This window comes from Epinephelus moara, chromosome 3 (assembly GCF_006386435.1).
Source record: "Epinephelus moara isolate mb chromosome 3, YSFRI_EMoa_1.0, whole genome shotgun sequence".
In the NCBI taxonomy this organism is placed as follows: Eukaryota; Metazoa; Chordata; class Actinopteri; order Perciformes; family Serranidae; genus Epinephelus; species Epinephelus moara.
Genome location: NC_065508.1, coordinates 18,010,026 through 18,028,893, shown reverse-complemented (window position 1 = coordinate 18,028,893; position 18,868 = coordinate 18,010,026). Strand labels below are relative to the sequence as shown.

Below are 18,868 nucleotides of genomic sequence, written 5' to 3'. Positions count from 1 at the left end.
AAATTCTGACCCTGCCATCTGAATGTCACAGACTCATCAGACCAGACAACGTTTTTCCAATCTTCTATTGTCCAGTTTTGATCTTCTATTGTCCAGTTTTGGTGAGCCTGTGTGAGCTGTTGCCTCAGTTTCCTGTTGTTAGCTGAGGTTCAACGTGTTGTTGGTTCAGAGATGGTCTTCTGCAGACCTTGGTTGTAACGAGTGGTTATTTGAGTTACTGTTGCCTTTCTATCATCTTGAACCAGTCTGGCCATTCTCCTCTGACCTCTGGCAGAGGCCTCCACTTGTGGAATGCAGCCATCATTAATGTTATTAAATACACCTGTGCTTTTCCTACTATGACAAGTCAAAATGTCTGCCTTGAAAAAGGTCTATTTATGTAGATAACCTGATTTTAAGTCTATATACTGTCTGTAGTTAGGAATAGGTGACAGTTGAATTTTAGTAGAGCTCTTGTCGCCCTCTAGTGTCCAGATAATATATAGCACCCAGCACATTCATAAATAAAATAACTGTAACTTATATTTTCAGTGGATTCTCTTGTGACTTTTGGACTAAATGACTGTGTAAAATACATCTTATTTAAATTTTTTACACTTGTTAATATTAATATTTTTCATTTAACTTTTGGTTTGAATAGTCTGGCACATGTGAATGTGGTTATTACGCCACTGGTACGACTTTAGCTTACAAATAACTGCACATATTTCTTTGTTTGTTATTCTATTCTTGTTTATTCTATTGATGTGTATATTGTAGTTAAATTTCGCACTTACAGCCTCAGCACAGGGACGATATGTATTCTACTTTTAATATTTCAGTACTTTACTACTTGTGTTAAACACTGTAGCATGATGCACATTTTATTTTTATTTTTTATCTTAATGTACATATTCATTGCTATCTTATTTTATTGCTTTGTAGTTACATACTTCTATTTCATATATCATCATATTTTCTCTTATAATTCTCTATTCTTTACATTGGAGGGACTGTAACAAATCACAATTTCCCCTCCGGGATCAATAAAATATTTCTGATTCTGATTCTGGTTGCTATGTACAGGATCTCTCATTAACCTTTATGTGTGGGTATTTATCTGCAGGAAGACCAGAGTTGGATTTAAACATTGCCAATAAACCCTAAAGAAGCTCTGATTTAGTGTGCATGTTCTTTTCTACTGGACGCTCCTTACTTTTCTGTTGACACTTTATATAAAGCTCACAAAAGGGATCAATCTGCAGTTCAAGCGAACATTAAATATAGAATTTCCACTGCATGATACACTCTTTCTTCTTGGGAAAGTGACCATCTGGCTGCAGGCTGACCGCTGCTTTTTAGTGTTTGATCCAATGTTCACTGACATCCACAAGGTCAGATAGGCAGCTGACTGCTTCCCACACCAGTTCGCCTCGTTCATACCCAACTGTCCATGTGCATGTATTTGTGTCTCTCTTGTTTCCTTCATTTTGCTTCTTGGTAACAAGACAGAGTTTTTATGTGATTATTCAGTAGAGAATAAATGAGGGAAACTCTATTAAAGATGCACTCACACTGATATTTTAAAGTTTTGTTCCATGGGGAACTGCCAAGATGATTTGGACTGCTGTGCAAATGAAGCACCCTTTCCCGCATGACAAAACAGAAGATAATGGATAATATGATTGAGTTGAGAATGATTTATGCAAGAGATCTGACTGTTGTATTCACACCTGATTTTCAATGCACGGTGTTCATTACAAGAGCAGTATGTGGGGTTAACAGGACTCAGGGGAACTGCAGGGGAGTAAGTAAGTAACTTTTTTCAGGTTAATATGTAATTTTGGTGGAGCCAAGCTTGATAGAGGATTGGTCGGAGGGTAATGTATAGCCCAGGTGTTACTTTTCAGTCCATTTATCTGCCTCACTCGTCTGACCGTAGTCTGCAGAGGACGTCCACAGCTGAGGATCACAGGAGGAGCTGGACGACTTCAGGTTTGCATTTATAAATACATATCATGGATTTTTAGTACATCTCTGCACAATCGTTTACTCACTAAAACAATCATTTCCCTCCTCAGGCACCAGGACGTCAGAGCCCATCTTTGTCTCTGTCCCCCGGGCTCAGTAACTGGAATCTGTCCCTGCAGAGTCAAAGAGTGCAGGGCCTGGCTGGTTACTGCGCCCAGGGGCCAGACTTCTCTCCACAAGGCCATATCATTATCCTCACTACAGTTCACTGCTTTGAGATTTATAATCCAATGTGACTAAATATGATGTCCGTCCAAACAGCTGGGGTGAAGGATTTTTCTTGCTTTGGTTTGTTTCCTTTGCTGACATACAATAAGAGTTGTGCTGAACCTCCGCTGTAGTGGGAAAAGCTGCAATCATGTCCAAAGTATTCAGAGATGAGAGCATGAAGCAGCAGCTGCAGAGGCACAGAGTTATCCTCAGCTGCATGACTTTAAAAATTTGTTGAATGAATATTTATTAACGGAGCTTTATATGAGATTCAGAACATTAATGTAGCAGCAAACTGCTATTTGCTATGTACAGATATAGTAGTGTAATGGCGTCCTAAGTAATGACTGAGGTCAGGCTCCCTCTGTGTGCGTGTTTTAATACGGGCTTCTCTGGTCTTTGTTGCGGCTGCGCATGCATGTCAGTGCATGTGAGTCTCCCACGTGTTCACTAACCTCCCCTGCTCTGTACTCCACTCATACATCCTGATCCAGGGTGGCAGAACGACATTGTTGTGGAAGCATAATGCTAATCCTCTGGTCACCCCGACGCTAACACAGTTAGCTTTGTTACCACTGTTTCCGTAACTGTTAGTGCTGTTGGCATCGTTAGCTGATAGCGGCCAGCTCAGCCACCTCCATGTTGAGAGCCATGTGCAGACAATCCCAGCCCAGGCTCAGAATCACAGATATGCTCTGAAATGTCATATACAGCTCCTTTTATAATTCGTTTTTGGGTTGATGTTTCAGGTCTTTCTTATTTGAATAAGAACAAGCTCAAAGGTGACGTATGCTATATTTGAATGCAGGTGTAACGCTCGTCTTCCTGCCTATCTTTGAAAAAACAACAAAGAAAATCTAAATGAGTCATATGAAACTTGTATATTTTTCCTCTCTCTGTTCCACCTGTGTATTTTTATAGAGCTGAGAGTAAATAAAAATCAAGATAAACACACCAAAGTGAATCACAACTGTTTTTGGATCAAACACTTTAGTGATTGACTATTAGAGAGACAGAATCCTAACATTAATTTTGGCTCTCAGGTTTTGAAGTCTCTCACAGCACAGTGACAGTATCATGTTTGACCACTAGGTGGAGGAAGACGTTAGCGTGAATAGTGTGGGTGTGGTCAAACATAATACTCATGGAGGCAAGAGCAAGTAAACAGAGCAAGATGTGCATATTAAGTGCATATTTCTCTTCACTTGGCCTATGCGGTGGCATGTAATGCAAGAAGAGATCAGTAACTGTGTGGGTGGAGTGCTGGCACCTTGACCTTTGACCCGAAACAACACAACAAAACGTTAAAAATCCTCTCCTGCCAAATAAAGGCAAAGAAATCTTGCTCTAAGAAACACATGTGAATCAGCTGGTACACTGTGTACATTCTTGCAGGTTTAAAATGTTCCTCTAGTAGAATAAATGTGTTTTTAATGTCCTGAGTCAATGTTCCACTCTGTTAAAGTGTCCCGTCACTGTCAAAACAACTTTCACTTTGCACTCTCCGCCAATATTTAACTAAAGACAACATGCTGTATGTGTCTCTGTGATGAAAAAGTAACCTGTTCACGTCTGTGTGCCCTCCACCACGTCACCTTTAACACGTGAGTCACATTTGAAAGATTCCCAAGAGGTCGCTGCTATTATAAGACAACCACTGACCCGGCGCCACACACACTCAACACACCACATTACACCGAGTGTAAGGCTGACAGGGCACAGTCGTGTTGATATGGTGGTGATTCGGGTGTAAATATTGTCCACAGCTGGGGACTTTTCACACGGCTGCAGCTGGGTAAATTGTTTGTTTGCTCCTTTTCCAGAGATTCTTCAACCAGCTGTTGTGGTTTGAACTCTGGGGGGTAAAGAAAGTGTGTGCAGGGAAACTTCACACCAGGCTGCTCGGGTGTGACAGTGCCTTCTGTTTTACACCAAGCACCCAGGGAAATAGCAGAGATCTCTTTAAACGTGGCTTTCATTAGCAGACTACACTACCTACAGCTATCTTGTGATCCTTTTTTGTTTTGTCTTACAATAAATGGTTGCTGTGATTTGAATTTCAGCCCGCAGTGAGCTCATTTATCCACGAAAAGCAAATGGCTGTAAAAATGTCCCAGACAATTAAATGAAATACGCAGATCATCTCAGAGGAAGTTATAAAGTTTAACTGCAACAAATGTGTCTTTAGGTTGGTAATAAAATGTTTTATGTTGCTCATTATGCTTCGACTAATGCATCATATTTCACACATCAACTAGCTGCAGACTAGCAACCTGGGGCTATCTCTTTAAATAGCCCTGGGTGGCTACCTCCGAGGAATGTGGGCTGTGGATAATGAAAATGTTTTGCATTTTTGTCTCATTGCTGTTCAGTCCAAAAAAAGGGGCACCCCTGACGCTCCCCCTCTTAAAATCCTGTCAGAGATGAGTTTGTGAACTGCTGGTGTCAGAGAGAAAAACAACATGAATGCACACTCCTAATACTCCCAAAACTACAACTGTTTATTCTGGATTTTCCATCATGTAGAAATACTTTGTACACATTTACATTTTTTTTCCATTTGAGACAAACTAGTGTGAGTTTGCAAACAAACTATAAACACTGGAGAGCTCTAGCGTATATCGAAGCTGTCTAATTTACACTTCTTCTAATATCAGAAGGCTTAGCGTTACTAGATATGTTTCGGCTAGAACACACGGAGGAGGGTAAGAGTTCAGGTATTTCAATATTTATAAAGTGTAAGCCATAAATACATTAACAACAAGCTTGTCTTCATGAAATGCTACAAAAAGAATAATAAAAAAAAAAAAAAGGAAATGTGGAGATAATCAGTCCCTTTAAATGTTCAGTCACTGCACATTCAGGTCTGTGCTGAGGATCTACTGTCCCGTTTCTCTAACAATAGAGATCCAGGTCAACGTGCGGTGGAAACGTCCAGCATCGGTGGCTCGTGCCTGTCCAGAAAGCTCTCTGCGCTTTAGCTTTGCCACCTCATCCCTGATACCGGCAGGGCTGAGGGACCCGCTGGCTGCATGGGAGGAGGGGGTGGTGTGGGGCTCCTATTCATACAGCTCTGGCCTAAATTAGGCCTTCACAACCTGTCTAAAAATAACAGAGAGAGCAAGAGAGAGGGAGAGAGACAGGGTCTGTGCTCGAAGTGAAGAAAGTAGCACACCTCCTGTATGGGAATTCTGTGTGTGTGGATGTTTATGTGTGTATATTTCCAGTGGCAGGGGGGCGGGGTTTGAGAAAGGACTCAGTACATGGCATCCTCGTATATGTCCGTCCGCAGGCAGAAGAGGATCCCTCCGCCCAACATGAAGATGGTGGCTCCCCAGCCGAGCCCGTAGCCCCAGTTGAACTCGTGATAGGTCTGGAGAACCGTTCCGTCGATGAACTTGATCGGGTAGAGGACCAGAGCACAGGCCTGCAGGACCACTGGAACCAAAACAGAGGCAAACAGAAGGTTTTAATAAAGAAAATTACAAAACTAATGTTACTAAATACAACTACAACAGTACTTGTGTTACTGAGAGCACTCCTACAACTATAATTAGTAGCCTACAACTTTTACTACTACTACGACTGGTACCATCGTATTATAATACCGTCACAAGTACCAGAATAGTCCAGGCAATCTGTGGTTTGACCCAGGGAAACTTGCATGTTTGTGATCTCTTGGGACATCTAAACAACATATTAAAAGTATACCTCTGTATACTTAGTGGATTATGATAAATTCAGGGCTCAAGTGCATATCTTTGCTTCTGAACATGATGCTTTCATAAAATTTATGTCTAAAGTTTAGTTTTTTAGGAGGTTCTTCCTTACCCCAAAATGACCTTTTTTTGAATCCAAACAAAGTCAGTAAAATTAGGTTATTTTCATTCAATTTTCTGCACATACAAATTTGTTTGTCCATGAAAACCATGATGCACATCAGCACTCAGACTAAACTTGAAACATACCTTGGCTTTTTCATTCTTTGGTTTAACTTTTGGTGCCTTTGAAGGTTGATATCTGTGACTAAGCTGCCACTTGGGAATGGCTATTATGTTGAAATATCATCTGGTATCATTTCACAATACCAAAGTTGAATTTGCCACTCTGAGTGGTACCAATTAGTACAAATTCTGACCCGGTTCCATGGACTGGACCCATAAAACACAATCACCACTGATTTCCCATAATGTTTTCCACTGTAACAAATAGAAGTTTCCACTATTGCACTGTATGTGTTTCCTATTCTGTCCCATCTAAGCTGTAGAGGATGTCTTTTTCTAGTACATCACCATGAGGCACAGTGTTCCATACTGCTTTTGCAATTTATCAAATTCAGATGAATTGTTTTAAGTAAATGAAGAAAGTAAGATGATGACAAAAATGCTGATAGAATAGGTGAATCGAAAAGTTGCTAATAGAACCCAACCCTTCACCTCCCCTGCACTACAGTCCTTGACATAACTCTCAAACTTACAACTAATGATGATGTCATAGATACGAAATATATATGGAATTTATACCCAGTTTAGATGTGGATGCACCCATGGGAGCAGTGTGCCACAAACTGTAAGTGGAAATACAGGTACAACACATCAGATTATCCTCTTTAAAAGTGATTTATTGAAAAGATTGACCCCCAAACCTTCAGAAAAGACACTAAATATGTTGGTTAGGTGTACATGGACCCTTCAATATTAACATCATTTCATCCACACCATGTACATGTGAAAGGCTGAAACTTTGTTCTGACCTTAACAAAAGAATGTTCCACTAAATCCATGAAGGTACACTTTTAACAAATAACACAGGATGGTATTCAGACCAATAAAAACTATGAAACATTACTATTGCAATATCTTTAGTTAGATTGACTGGACTAGAAGTTCTATAATTAAAAATACTCCAGGTTCTACTTTCACCTGATGTGTTATTGCACTCATGTACAGAAGTCTAGTACGTTCACTTAAGGAAGTAATATGGCAGATGCTAGTTGCCCCTGAGTGTCCGTAACCAACATTGACTATTTACTCCGGGGTGTATAGTCCTGGGCGTCCTAGCAACATCAAAAAATATGACGTTAACACAAACAGGTCTTTTCAACTCTTCTGCCAAAGTTCATGTATACAATTTGCATTCACTTAAAATACTAAATCAACTAAGTCTAAAAACCATAAGCCAATAATTACTCATCAAATCAAACCCCACTTTTCTGTGTGAAAGTCTTGTGCCTAACCCATTATCCATCATGTCCTCCTCCCTCCATGGGCTGTGTCGCTTTTTATACCACGTCACATGACTTTGTGGCTGTACATCTGAGTTTTTTCTTGTAAATTTACCACTTTAATCTCACAGATTATCCGAAATTGGCTAGTACTAGCCCTAACTATGGCCTCTTTGTGCTAATCCTACACGCTTCCGACCATGAGACTTTAACGTGACGAGTACGAGACAATTACAGCACTCAGTGGGATCCATAATAATGTGTAGGGATGGTGTGTGTCTATTCTCACCTGGGTGCGAATAAACTCTTCAGAAACATATTTGCAGTGTTTTTCTGAACTAGAGAGATTATTACCTCAGAATTATGAGAGAAGTTTTTATTGAAACAAAATTTAACTCTTGTTTTTCTGAATAAATGAGATCATTCCCATAAAAGCTTTTCTCAGAATTCTGATAACAAATAAAGAGATAATGACCTCATTCAGAATTCAGAAAAACAGCAGAATTATTTTTCATAAGTGAGGTTGTACTTGTATTTGTGCCCCTTTTTAACTCCTTATTCTGGTGCTGCCGCTGCAAATGCCTATGTTTATTCTCCCTCCCCATATTCCTACTTTGCTCTTTATTTGTTAACATTTTCAAAGCCTCCTTTTCTTCTTTCCACCCCCATCATTGCTTTTGTCCAACTCTGAATTTAATCACTCTTTTCAAGATCAATCCTGCTTTTAATCTACTCTACGTATTTCTTCTGTCGCTCCTCGTCTCACACCTTGAGTAGGTTTGAGTTTTCAGCAGTCGCATCCATGAAAACGCACTATTCAAGTAAACACGAGGCGTGTATGGCCTTGCTTGAGTAAGAACACAGATCTGACGGCGAATACGCTGCTGTTAAGGCAGAAAAGTGGCTGGTTTTAAAAAGAAGCTGAAGGATAAAGTAGAGACGGAAGGGTTTTTCAGCGTCTGCGAAGAGAGTCACTGAAGGTAACCGGAGAATGGTTATATAAAGTGATTATCTTCCTCATGTCGGTGTATCTGCTGCTTCAGATGATCGCATCAAAATGAGCCTCTCTGAAGATTTTGCATGACGGGAATAACAATGGAAGTTCGGAGTGGTTTTAGGAGCCTGGAGATGAAAACCGGAATATGTCAAAACAGACTTAAGTAGCTTGAGCTTGGTACTATTTACATTGAGTGTGACGCCTCAGATACAAACTGCTATTACTGTACTGCACCTTGAAATAAATGAGTTAGTTACAAACACCAACGCTAATCAAACACTAATTAATTACATAATAAATTAGATTTGAGGAGTAAATTCATTGATGTGACTGCTCTTTTGAAGTGGCATTTTTCCCCTGACAGTGACAACACATCTCGGCATGTGCATTTCTTTCATTTGTGAAATGTGGAACAATTTTCCAACAATCATCATTATTCTTTTGCCCTTGACATCACTGAGAAAGAATGACTTGAATGCCTCATCATTGTGAATCAGTTTCCCTTTAATTCATCCAGGATCATAACTACCGGTGCTAAATGCGTCATTGTGAGGAGACGTGCACACGTGCAATCAAAGGCACACTGTGGTCTACCCTCACACTGGCTACCTCGGCTCCCGCCCGTGCACACTAGGTGACTCTTGAGGAAGGGACTGTGTGACTCCGCCTTTCCTTCCTACAGGACGCAGCAGCGGGGCGTGCAGGGGGAACGACGGCAGCCCAAGAATGTGGCGGTGTTGATGGAGCCCAGACTGAGCTCGTAGCCTGGCTGAGGTCATATTTCTGGACAGAAAATAAATACCACACAGCCGTGGTCCTGCCAAGGGGCGTTTAACAGAGTCCAACCCCTCTGCTGCTGCCGCTCTGCTGAGGACTGTGTGCCTGTAAGGAGACCTTATTCTCGCAAGGCTCCTAAAGCAATTACACACAGGAAAGGATAACACTGCCTTCCCACGCTTTTCAGTAAATGGCCAGCAGTCAAAGGCACAGCCATTAAGTCCACTGCACACACTGGTCCTTTGTGGCTGATGGTTTCAGAGACAGAACAAGACAAAAATCCCTTATACTTCCCCATCAGGGTCAGATTAAACATCTTCCTGCACTGTTTGACAACATTACATTTTATCATCTATCTGCTTGTTCCAGACATTCAGTCAAGCATTGTGCATTATCTAATGCAGATTTTTACAGTAATATATAATCTTTATATTTACATATTTAGCATTTTGAGAAACTTTAGGATCTTATGTTGATTTTTAAATAAACTTAGTATGTTTCCACACAGCATGGGTTTGAAACAATGGACACAACACATGGACTCTGGGGTTGAGGAGAATATTATGACTCATCAGACAAATGTTAGAGGATAAATAATTTGACATTGTGGGAAATACACTCACTTTTTACAAGACTTACACGGACTGTGTCACTTAAACATGAAGGTACCATGAGCAGCATTAGTTTGGTATAAAGACTAGAAACAGTGGGAAACAGCTAGCCTAACTCTGTCCAGAGGTCACATACCAGCACCTCTAAAGCTCAGTAATGGCTTATATCTTATAGTTTAATCCCTAAAAACCAAAACCAGCTCTTTCCCCATAATTCAAGTTTTTATGCAGAGCTAAGATAACTGTCTGCTGGCTGCAGCTTCTCATTTAATGAACAGATAACGGACAGTGGCACCAATTATCCATAGAAACAAAGAAAGCAAACGGAGAGGCAAGGCTCCCCCTTTCAGTGGAACATAATGGGACCCTAATGTGCGCTAGATAGCAGCAAGAGAGACATATACTTTTCTGACCTTGTTTGAATCATGCCATGAACTACACATATGATTTTTGTCACTTTAAATGATAATTTTGCACGTCAATAAGATCAGTCTTTCATCAAACTGTTGAAGTAAAGACTGTGAAAATATGTAATTAGAAAGATTACACACCCAAAAACACACAACTTTCATCTTTACGTTCTCTTTCATTAAAGCTAACATGCCTGTGTGCTTTGTACCTTCTACGGGACCAACTCACTCTCCTCTGGCATAGCTGCAGCTCACCACATGGGCAGACTTTTAATGATTTTCACCTCTTGTAATACTTCTTCCCTTGTTCTGAAAGAATAGAGTGAAATGTGCCAAGGTAGTGGCCATGTTGGCATTTGGGACATCTATTGTGTGAGACGAGAGATGTAGCTTGCTGAGTGGTTTCGCACAAAAGCAAATGATGCTACGACAAACCTTAGACAGACTGTGACTTTCTTGACTTGCAACACAATTCAAAAGGGACCAAAAATTATTTGTCTGTCGCTGTTGAAACAAAGCGCGAATATAAATTAATTTAATAAAACTATACAAAAAAGATTGAAGAAGATTGCATGTTTATTTTGGAACACTGGGTGGTACTTGTACTGTAAATAAACTGGGTTTATTATTTATCTGACTGGGTGGTAAATAGACTGGGGATATATATATATATATATATATATATGTGTGTGTATATATATATACATATATATATATATATATATATATATATATATATATGTATTGCATAATAGTTGTAAATAAATTTGGGAATTTGTTGCAGTAATACGTGAGTTAAAAGAAGAAATGTAAGAAAGGGATAGGGACATATAAGTATATAAGTTTTACTTCTACCTACTCCTTTTCAGACACAGTTATCTTTGTCTTTTTTATTTATTATGTGTTGTTGTTTTTTTTTAATTTTGGTTCGAAATAAAGTCATTACCATACGTATTTTGTTTGAAATTAGGTCCCATCAGGAACACTGTCAGGGAAGGGACTTTCCAAAAATGTCAAACTATGTCTCTAAAGGTCCAGTGTGTAAGATTTAGGGCATCTCTCAGTGATGTTGCAGTACTTAAACTTCTTCCTTGTGCCACGTGTGTAGGAGAACTACAGAGGCCAAATCCCCTTATCTAGAGCCAGTGTTTGGTTTGTCCATTTTAGGCTACTGTAGAAACAACACGGCTGACTCTGTGCAAGAGGAACCGCTCCGTATGTAGGCATAAAACGGCTCATTCTAAGGTAACAAAAACACAACGATTCTTATGTTCAGGTGATTATAAACTAATAAAACATAGCAATGAATATTATATACACTTTCTGCCTATAGATGCCCCTAAATCTTACACACTGGACCTTTAAGTTTAGTCCACAGACACGATGTAAAACTGCAGGATGAGGACGGTTATTTATGATGCATGACAGGATGTCCGTTTCTTATATAATCCAATATTATTTTTCATAACTGAAACTAGGCATGAGATAAGTAGCGGCGAGTGGTCAGTGTTTCATCACTGTTTTTAAAGTAAAGTAAGCACAGACTGTGAGTCAGTTATTACAACGCCTGCATAGTGTATGGAACAATGTGTCTTCTTGACTGCTTCAGTTTTAATTATATGTTTCACAAATAGATCCTCCCTCACCAGTGGCAGAATGTGGCTTCAGCCAAAGGACCTTCTCACAGAGCATGCAGGAGAAGAGCAGACACATATGAGACAGCGCTGGGTGAGGAGTCTGTGGTGGCTTTTTTTCCCCTCAGTGACTTCACTTCTCTGGTAAGTCTGCAAATTCTGCGGCTGCTTTTTCTTGGCTCGCGATGCAGCAGCTCCCCAGACTCCACACCACAGAAGGAATGAGCTCAACCCAACAAGCCTCATTCAGCTGCTTATTTCCTTCTGCACCCTTCTATATAATCTGAGCACTGGAACAAAAAAAGCCCCAATCCCTCTCTATATGGAAATTGTTGTGGTCGCAGTGAACGTATATGTGCCGTCTTTCTGTTTCCAAATGTGCATGATGTGTTGGAACATTGGATAAACACTCGCACAGGGCAAAATATGAAAATGATTTAAGAACATTTGGTGGTAAAGAGATAGAAAGGAGGAGAAAAGTGTACCTGCAGTGAAGAGGAACACAGCCACGGTGCGGTAGTGCCGTCTCTGTGTCCCCCTGCAGAGGGAAATCAGGGCCACCAGGAAGGCCACCAGAGTTGCCACAGCACCGGCGACCAGCAGCACCAGCGTGGCAATCTGCCAGTCTGCAGGACGAGACACATGCAGGTTAGAGTGCAGCAACAAAAGCTCGATTCACAGGACGGCCCCGTTGAATTGAACCGCTGTGTTGACAAACACAAAACAAGAGCTAATCCCGCAGAGTAAAGTGAGTGAAGCAGAATGGACTCAGGTCTGCATGAGACATGGGGACCTGATCACTCACGCTGTAATCATACTAATCAGATTAAACACACAAGAATGTGGCTACATGTTATTACAAGTATTAGATACATGTTTAGAGGGTTAAAATTTATATTTGCTGCCTATATCTGCAAATTGTATCCTTTAAAATATGGGGAGGCAAAAATAAATCTCCATATTCTGCTGTGCTTCAGTGTAAGTTGGCCTCTCCTGCACTTATTCTCTCACACCCATGAACATTACTGATAGTTTCTGATTACATCTTTATATACGCATTTTTCTTGAGTTTCAGCAGCTATTTGCAGAACATTATCCAACGCTCATCTGTCTCCATCAAAGCTGATCTTTACAGCAAAATTAAGTTAGAAATTAGTGCTGGGCGATGATGAACGAATAACGTCTTTGGAATGACTTTTCTTAATGTCCGTTATGTACTGGAGCAGTCTGTCAAACGCCCGGGTGCACATTCATCCCAGGCTGTTCCCACTCCACTTGCTGTTATTGTAAGGTACTGCTCACACTGCCAACTACGGCGAGTAAATGAGAGGCTATCGGACAAGACCTCAAGTCAAGACCTCTGCCAATCAAGGTCAATGGTGCATTCATGTGCTCCTCAGAAGGTTGTTCTTCCAGGTTTGGTCTCTTCATGAGCTTGAGGGTGTCTACAGGTATAAACGAGCTAAATTCAAGGCTTTTTAAGATCTTTTTAATACCACTTTAAACAGAATTGAAGACCTCACTTGTGATGGAAATATCCACCAAAAGTGAAAATATACTCTTTCCAAGTAAACACATTGGTGTCGGTTCAAAAATGAATAGTAAAGTTAAAATGACCCTGTGCTTACGGCTCTACATGTGTGATGCCACTGCCCTGGGGCCGTGTTCACAGACATTTTAAGAATACTCTCAGAGAGCTCCTAACTTAGCCTAAAATTTTTTAGTTAGGAGTCCTAGACAAGGAGTGATTTAGGAACGTTCTTGGAGCAACTCTGAGCAAGGAAGGGACATAAACCTTTATCCTAGTGAGGAGGTGTGGTTGACCTTGTCGCTAGGTATAATGTATTCTTTTAACAGGTGTGATTAGTTGTCACAGACACACCCTTTTGTGAACCTGCATGGTGTTCTTTCCATTTCATTCTTTCAGTTTTTCAAATATCTTACTACTGTGATCATTCTATTTGATCCCAATCTGATCCCCATTGTACCTAGTTTGCACCGGCTTTAACCACCACAAGTAATTGTTGTTCTTTTAAGCTATTTGTCTTTGCACTTGCATTTTCCCATTTTTCATAGCTTTCAAGGTCCTAGTTTAACGATGCAGATTCATTGCACTGAGGGGGCAAAAATAGGGGCATAACGCACATACAAGTGTTGTGCCGAAGTCTGGTACCCCGTCAAATAGTGTTTCCCTCCTGTTAAAATTATGTTTCCTAGAACACCAACACCAAAAATTATATTGGTGATGTCACCAAAAAACATTTTAAGACTTTTTAAAGGCCTGCAGCCGCCCTGTTTAAGCTGTAATGTGATCAGCTACTCATGTTTTGGATTATTCCGACACCATGCTGCACGAGGCTGCAGAGGTAACCATAACAACTGCTACTTTATGCTCAAAGAATGACAGATCGTTGATCGTTGATGTTTCAGTAACACCGTATTGAGCTTACATTGCCGACCTACATATAAGTAAGATGCTGAAGCAAGGCATTTAAATGAATATTTTTATCTTAATTAATGTAAACTCATACATAATGACTCGTGATGCATTAAAGAGAAGTTTTGTGGCAGGGCAGCACGAGCTGTCACATAAACACCATATTTTGCAAAAAGTACCAAAAGTCAAAAGGTTTAATACATTTACACAAATCGACTCTAAGGAACTGATGAAAAGAATCCGTCCACCTCTCACTATTAGTAATCACTAAAAAATGTCTATTTTGATGAAATTCTTGGTGCCAGCTAATGGTTACTGTGGTGCTTTTGTACTGCAAAATATCGCATGTAAGTCAGCGTGTTCAATACTGTGACATCTCCTTGGAGATTCTGCCTGTGGCTGTCAGCCGTTTCCATGTCGGCTCAACCATGGTGGCCTTTTAACACCACATTAATTCTGTTTATTCCAAACAACTCTAGCTGCTCCTGGTGGAAAAGTTTAAGTCATCGCATCCTCTGCGTCAAAAGATTCTTCCTTGGAAAGACCTACACAACACCGGGTCATTGAAACGCCGCATTTCAAAGCTTAAGTGAGCTGAGCTGAACTCTCTGTGCAGTAAAGCCTTGATACAGAGTGTGAAAGCAGAGATGCATTCAGGAAAATGTTTTAATTTCTGCCTGCATTGTGAGTTAGCTCTTTGATGTCCCACTTGTCAGTGTCAGAAGGAGGCCTAACCTCCGAAGACTTGACTCAAGGGAAGAATTTGCATTTGATGGGTGTGTCTGCCTCCCTCACAGCTCCTTATTTAATTGTCTTAAAAAAATTCCCCAATGTCACATCTGAATTCGATTTGATTCAGCCTGCAGGAAATATTTTTTGTCCAACATCTTTGCTCCATTATGTGGTTAAAATTCTGGTTTAGTCTGAAAAAAAAAAAAAACCCACTCTCCCTTCAAAGAATATTAAACTGCACGCTCACATCACAAGTGTATTTTTCTACCGCTCACTGAGGCTGCGAGTCATAACACTGTTTTCATCTGCATTATTTCAGTCGCTCGCAATTTATTCTGCATTGAAATGTGTCTACTCGGTTACGTCACTTCAAAGATGGGCTGAAATTTAAGAATCCTGGGACATGGTATGAGAATGTGTGCATTATAAATGTGCTTTGCCTTTTGGTGAACTGGCCCTTTAACCTCCACACACCCCTCCACTGTTGCTGTAATGAGCTCTGCAGACACTCAAAGCAACAACCCGCCTCCTATTCACCCCAACACATTCCTCAGTATCAGAGAGGTCAGTCACCCCCATGGATGTTTCCCTCTTTGACGCTGTGTGTAAAACGGCACCAAAGGTCACCCAGGCTTCATGAAATTAATGATCAACTAAAATCTAAAATATTTAACATACTTTCAGCAACTAATAGAACACAACTACAAATTGATCATTAAATTTAGTTTCAATTTTACATGGTTTGCCTCAAGCCTTTTTATAACTATTTCCAACAGCTGCTGTGTTTAATAGAGACGCAGCTCCAGATAATAACAAGCCAAGCCACTGTTTCAGCAGCCACCAGCCAAACGCTGGTAAATCTGGTACATTTAATGAGGATTTCCTCCCCTGGTGGGGCATGGGTGGGGGTTGGAGGCATAAACACTCCCGTCATGTGGTTTCTCTGCTTGACAAAAGGCAACCTGGTGGGTCCAGGCGTGGTGAGGTGGATGACGAGGAAGATGCTGAATGTGTCTCTTCAAAACCACTCAAAGCCTTCTGGTGGTGTGAGTGGGTTAACTCTTTGTGTGCCAAAGAGATGATGTTCCTACATGCACATGCTCAGTTTTCTGTAAATTCTCATCCTAAGGGACTGTTCTTTGTTTATCAGAGGTTGGGGGCGGCTGGGGTGTGACTTCTTCCCCTTTTTCTTTACATTTTGACCCTCCCTGAAGCTACAAATATTTTTCCGTGAGCCTCCCTAAGTGACTTGCAGAAAATGCCTGACCCTCCCTCCACCATAAATTTGTAATTAGATTTTTACAACATACCCTTTGATGTTTGAAAGTTAAAGTTAAAAGTTGAAGATGAAATCCTGGAGTTGAAAAAGGTCTTGGTTTTTCACTCTTGTCGTGCCTGCTGTTTGAGCCAAATCTTAATGAGAAATAAAGCCATTTTGATGAAATATAACTGTTTAAAGCTCAGATTTTTTTTTTTTTTTTTCCCTGATGGAAGCATTCTGTCACACATGATGTGTTTAAGGACCACCGGAAATTTAAAATCAAATGATAATTTCTGTTTCTGGCTGTAATAAATGGTGTAATGTGGGCGACTTTTAAAGAAAATCTAGAGTTGTCTTGCTTTGGTCTGAATCAGGGACTAATTTTGTTACAAAGTTTCATAATTGCCCAGAGTTGGTTCATGTTCTCACGGCAGCATTTACAAGCGGACCAGATAAAATGCCTTGTGTGAGAAAGCTGCTCTTGATTGGTCAGAATTTCCGTGTGGGAAAAATCCAGGAAGTAAACAAAACGTTGAAGAAGAGTACACTTGCAAGATAAATGTGACACTTTCTAATGTCACAATGGAGGGACAACTACGCAGGTTGATTTTAGCGCTGCTCATCGTGGACTATATTGCTGTCATTGTTCATTTTAGTCAAACCATACAGTTCGAAAACGAGGCGTGGCTCCAACTAGAAAACAATGTTTTGATGCATTGGATGTGCTGAATGTGCATATTAAGGCAGTACAGGAGGAGGCGCACATAAATAATCCTCCAGGACTGTAACATGCTCATGTTTAAACCAAACAATGTGTCATGTGACTGCAGTTGGTTCAGATCGTGGTCGGAACACGTTCTCACCACAAACGAACCGCACCAGAGTTCATTTGTAACGGGACTGAGACCACCTCTTCAAGAAGGTCTCAGTCCGGTTGTTTTGGTGCACACCCGAGTCAGTTACTGTGTTCACATTTGCCCAAACGAATCGCACTTAGGGGGCAAACAAACTTGAGTTTGATTGAACCAAACCAAACAAGGCAGGTGTGAACGCACCCCACAATACAGTCATTTAAATGTGTATACCCCTCTATTAAGCCAATATAAAAAATCCCTCTCAAGTGCTTAAAAAACTTTTTGACATACCTCCCCCTTTTTGCGTCACCCCTCACCTCTCATAAGTAACGAACAGTCCCTAAACTACTTGACATGACACTTGAAATAATGTTAAAGCATCAATGTCACTCATTTAGAATCAAAATGTAACAATGATATGTTAACTGCCTTTTAAAATATTTTATAATACCACTAAAACACTGATAACTGAACAATTAACATGGTTTTAATTCAAGCTCTTGCTCAAGAATTAGTCAAACCCATTGCTGAGCATCACAGTGTGTTTGTCACAGTGACACACGTCACTGCTCTGGTATGAACAGAGGAAATGTATCAGCAGCATAAGAAACCCTGAATGCCTCAGCTGCTGCTGCTGCTGCTGCTGCACAGAACAAGCCAACTAAAACAAACTCATCCTGGGAGACAGTGGCCAGAGCTGCCAGTCTGCTCGTACAGTTCAACAAACATTCCTCTTTGTTTTTGTCAAACATGGGATGTGCAGCCACTATGCAGTCCTAATAACAGACTCTGAAAAGTGCCACTGATAATAACATGCTGCTTTAAAACCATGCAGAGTTAACTGGCACAATTACCAGTGCTTTACGGATTATGCAATTTATCACATTAATGGCAATTTTACCCCCCAAAAAAGTACTTTACCGTGCTACAACCTCAAGATCACAGCTTTTCACACAGTGTCTGGTTACCCTCTCTCCAACAGAATCACAGCATCCTAACTCCAAAAGACATAAAGTTAAGAACAGCCAAAGAGGTGCACTGATTCCTACCAGATGTGAGAGTGGAGAAGCAGCTCCACTGACCCTCCTCTGTCGGATGCCGTGCCTCGGACTGGGAGCAGGACTCCCACAGAGACAGGGAGAAATGGTCCGCAGTGACCCAGGCTGGGCTGAGCAGAGCCACCACGTCCAAACACAGCGCCAGGAAGACGCACAGCAGCGCGATGAGCTTGAAGGGTCGGAACACGTACACCTCGTTCACAGACATCTTGTCACGACAGGAGATATGTATATTTACACACCGCTGCAGGTCAGTCACAGTGGGAATGAGCTCGCTGGAGGTCCGTGCACGTCTTCACCCACCATAGCCTTCACTGCTTTGTGTCTGTGTGCAGCTGGAAAAGTTTAACGGGAGACTTCCGGTTGGATCAGCTTTTCAAAATAATTGCTCGACTGGTGGGAAACGTGATAAATATGAGATTATCTGAGATTTTTTTTCCATGTGTCCGCCCTCTTCCTATATCAGTACACTATAATAATATAACATTATTTTTAAGTACCAGTGTTTCTTCACTCTGTATTTATAACATTAACCATGAACCAATCAATTATACATTGTTTTTCTGTTATTACTGCTGTTAATAATTTATCATGTCCCACCCTTAGAGGACTAGACATGCGTTTGGGGGAAAAGGCTCGAAACATACTGTTTG

At 40.8% G+C, this 18,868-nt stretch overlaps 1 protein-coding gene across 1 annotated transcript; it reads right to left on the bottom strand.

The window, feature by feature from the left end:
• Positions 1 to 4,694: 4,694 nt before the first annotated feature.
• LOC126388167 (transmembrane protein 47-like) lies at positions 4,695 to 18,561 on the bottom strand. Its single transcript, XM_050041083.1, has 3 exons — positions 18,207 to 18,561; positions 12,359 to 12,499; positions 4,695 to 5,658 (listed from the first exon to the last, which is right to left on the bottom strand). Exons 1-3 carry the CDS (start codon positions 18,421 to 18,423, stop codon positions 5,477 to 5,479), a joined length of 540 nt encoding a protein of 179 aa, XP_049897040.1. The 5' UTR covers positions 18,424 to 18,561; the 3' UTR covers positions 4,695 to 5,476.
• Positions 18,562 to 18,868: the final 307 nt, after the last annotated feature.

Coding starts and splice junctions, on each gene's coding strand:
- LOC126388167 (XM_050041083.1), bottom strand. CDS start 18,423: ATGTCTGTGAACGAGGTGTACGTGTTCCGACCCTTCAAGCTCATCGCG. Junction 12,500..18,206: donor CTTCTCCACTCTCACATCTG/GTAGGAATCAGT, acceptor CTCGTCCTGCAG/ACTGGCAGATTGCCACGCTG. Junction 5,659..12,358: donor TGTGTTCCTCTTCACTGCAG/GTACACTTTTCT, acceptor TTTTGGTTCCAG/TGGTCCTGCAGGCCTGTGCT.